Raw genomic sequence first — 3,106 nt, 5'->3', positions numbered from 1 at the left:
TGGTTCTCAGATGCCCAAACCTCAGAGGGTAAACCACTGCCAGCAGCCGGTCCACACTGATGAAGGTGATGAAGATGGCACCGGAGCGGATATTGTTGCAGAAGGGCATAGTGGTCCAGGTACATGCCATAATGTCCAGGGGCCAGGACTGGAACCCGTAGCATATCAAATCAAATCAAATCAAACTTTATTTACAAAGCACATTTAATCCCAGTCCAAGAAAAAAACTTCAGACCCATCTTGCTGAGTGGTCAGTCCATCTGTCAGTCAAAGCCATGTATGCCCTGATTTGTCCCGACACTTGGTCACATCACCATGGACCAGCTCCATCTGGGCGCACAGGTTGAATTGCATCATAGAGTCTTCCTCTTATTGTCTCCTCCCTGGCTTTGAGTGACATTCTGGGTCAGGGTGGAGAATGCTACATTGCTACTGGCTGCAGAGACAGTGCACCCTTTATAGAGACGGTGAATAAAATAAATGGCTGGAAGTGAAACTGAATCATACATGTAAGTGTGGTGCCAATCCACACTGCCACTTCCTGTGACAAACAGGAAATACTATTTTCCACCCTCTTCTAGCAGATCTATATCTAGAGTGTGGAACATGTGGCTTATGCAACTGTTAGGTTCACATGCGACACATTAGGTCTGTCGTTTCAAAGGGACATCATTGCTAACCATGACAGGAATTGGAAATTGGACAGAAAGTGGACTAGAGCTGGACAGTCACAGAAGTATGACCTATTCTGTATTGTATGGCTGTATTTTAGTGTTAGGCTTTCCTCTCAATGCTGTGTCACTCTGGATTCTGGTTCGCCGTCACAGCCTTAAATCTCCCAGTGCCGTCTTCATGATCAACCTGGCACTTTCAGACCTTCTGCTGGTGCTCTCCTTGCCTATGAGAGTCTATTTCTATGCTACGGGTTCCTGGCCCCTGGACATTATGGCATGTACCTGGGCCACTATGCTCTTCCGCAACAATATCCGCTCCGGTGCCTTCTTCATCACCTTCATCAGTGTGGACCGGCTGCTGGCAGTGGTTTACCCTCTGAGGTTTGGGCATCTGAGAACCACCACCAATGCCTGGAGAGCCTGTGCCTTGGTTTGGGTCTTCATAGTGGCTGCAAACATCCCAGAGAGCATACATTTTAAAAGAACCATGGAACGCTGCAATGAAACTGCATGTTTTGCACTTCCTGTCTGCGCTGGTGAACAACCTGTGATTCAAGTGGTGATATATATTTGGCGTGTTTTACTATTCACCATGCTAGCAGTCAATGTTGTGTCCACTGCTATGGTGTACTGGACTCTTCGCAGACATCTCAATGACTCTGCAAGGATCAACAACAAGATGAATGTCATGCTGATTTTTGCCATGAACTTGTTGATGTTTGTGATTTTTTTCATGCCTCTCAATGTGGCCGTAATGGTTCAATCTATATGGACATCTGCCATCATCAAGCCCACAGAATGTCTCTGTAGTATTAACTGCTGTCTAGATCCACTATTGTATTACTTCTCTTTGGATGCCTTCTGGAAGAAACGAGAGAATGTGGACACCAATCTTATAAGAGAACGGTTGGCTACTGTAAGGTGAGGATGATGCTCACAGAGTCCAGAGTAATTTATAATTTGGTTCATGACCCTTTTAAGTGTCAAAATGAATTAATAAGTGCCATCAAATGTCCATTCTTCATCATGTCATGTTTTCCGCCTTTTCATCAAAATGTGAGATGTGAATCTTTTTGTGTTGTGTGTTAATTATTGGACAATGTTTGTTTCATGTTTTTGCACCTGCATGACCGAATCCAATTCCTGGACCGTATGTTCTATGTATTGGCAATAAAGTTTCTTATTTATATGTTGGCTATTATGAATATATTTCCTTTCCTTGCAGCTGCTTTCAGAACTAGGCCTACTACCTACTATGTGACAGACGTCAGTGTGAGGGTGGTGGGGGGGCCGCAGTCTGGATTCCTGCTGGTTAAAATGGGTGTGCCGCAGGGATCGATACTGGGCCCTGTCCTGTTTACTATTTCTTCTAGTAAACAGGACCATTCTATGGTGCCACCGATCGAAAGCCCATTCATTTTTCCCATAGAGATTTACGAAAATATTTATATAAATGATTTCAAGCCTGGAACCAAGCCATCCAAGATCCTGGTGCATCATGACCACAAAACCTTTGATTTTGTGTCAAAAAAATATTTGAAAACCACAAAAAGGGGTATTTATTAAATACAGCCTAGTATATAATTGAATTGAATATTAAAATATTTTTTAAACAGAATCAAATGTATTTTGAACATTTGCACATCTAAATCATAACCAGGCTAAGTAAGCAGTTGTCACACGATTTCCCAAGTCTCTGTGGTGTGGTAGATACGTAAGGTAGTGTACTAGAAACACAAGGTCCCTGGTTCATGTCCACAGTCCACCTTGGATCATCTTCACTTTGTATCTAAAGTTATTATAGTTGAATCATACTTATAGTTGACTTCATACTTGAAGAATATGTACAGGGTAAATCTATATATTTTTTCACTTTTCCATTAAAGTGGATGGGGAAATTTAATGCACTAATAAATCAATATCAATAAAACTATGCAACCAATCTCTTAGCAAGGTACAAGCAGTCTATTCCCGGTGAAGCCGGTCATTATGACATATGGCACGAAATTAGGAAAAATAAACTGTGGGAGGAGTAGCGAATATGAAAAAAGTTTATCTACCGGAATAATAAAGTCGGTAGAGAACAATATTCTGGTTGCCCATTCTGGCAACCACACTAACTAAATAATTGTTGGCCCACTACTGGCATTTCTGAACCCTCCCCATTTTTGTGTTACAAAAAACAATAATATACACAATCTTCATGTATTTAAAAATCAGTCGTCCTTACCTGCAATGATGGCCGAATAGAAGATTAGAAGCCATCTGTGGCCTTATAGGACAGAGGTCAGAACCACCGATCTTAAATGTTGTGGTAATGGACATTTCTACCCTCACCATAGAGCCATGCACTCACACAAAATCCATTATAATTCAAATTTCCAGTAGTGCAGAATTCTGAAATGAAATGATCCCTTAACTTCCAAATGTAG

At 41.7% G+C, this 3,106-nt stretch overlaps 1 protein-coding gene across 1 annotated transcript; it reads left to right on the top strand.

Annotated features, from left to right (window-relative positions):
- The first annotated feature begins 642 nt into the window (after positions 1–642).
- Positions 643–1,952, top strand: LOC311059652 (lysophosphatidic acid receptor 6-like). The gene has a single exon (XM_084077666.1). It carries the CDS (start codon positions 682–684, stop codon positions 1,597–1,599), a length of 918 nt encoding a protein of 305 aa, XP_083933792.1. The 5' UTR covers positions 643–681; the 3' UTR covers positions 1,600–1,952.
- The last annotated feature ends 1,154 nt before the right edge of the window (positions 1,953–3,106 follow it).

This window comes from Gymnoscopelus microlampas, assembly GCF_963454915.1.
Source record: "Gymnoscopelus microlampas genome assembly, chromosome: 14".
NCBI classification, from domain to species: Eukaryota; Metazoa; Chordata; class Actinopteri; order Myctophiformes; family Myctophidae; genus Gymnoscopelus; species Gymnoscopelus microlampas.
The sequence above is the reverse complement of the archived record's forward strand: the minus strand, read 5'-3'. Positions and strand labels throughout refer to the sequence as shown.

Coding starts and splice junctions, on each gene's coding strand:
- LOC311059652 (XM_084077666.1), top strand. CDS start 682: ATGACAGGAATTGGAAATTGGACAGAAAGTGGACTAGAGCTGGACAGT.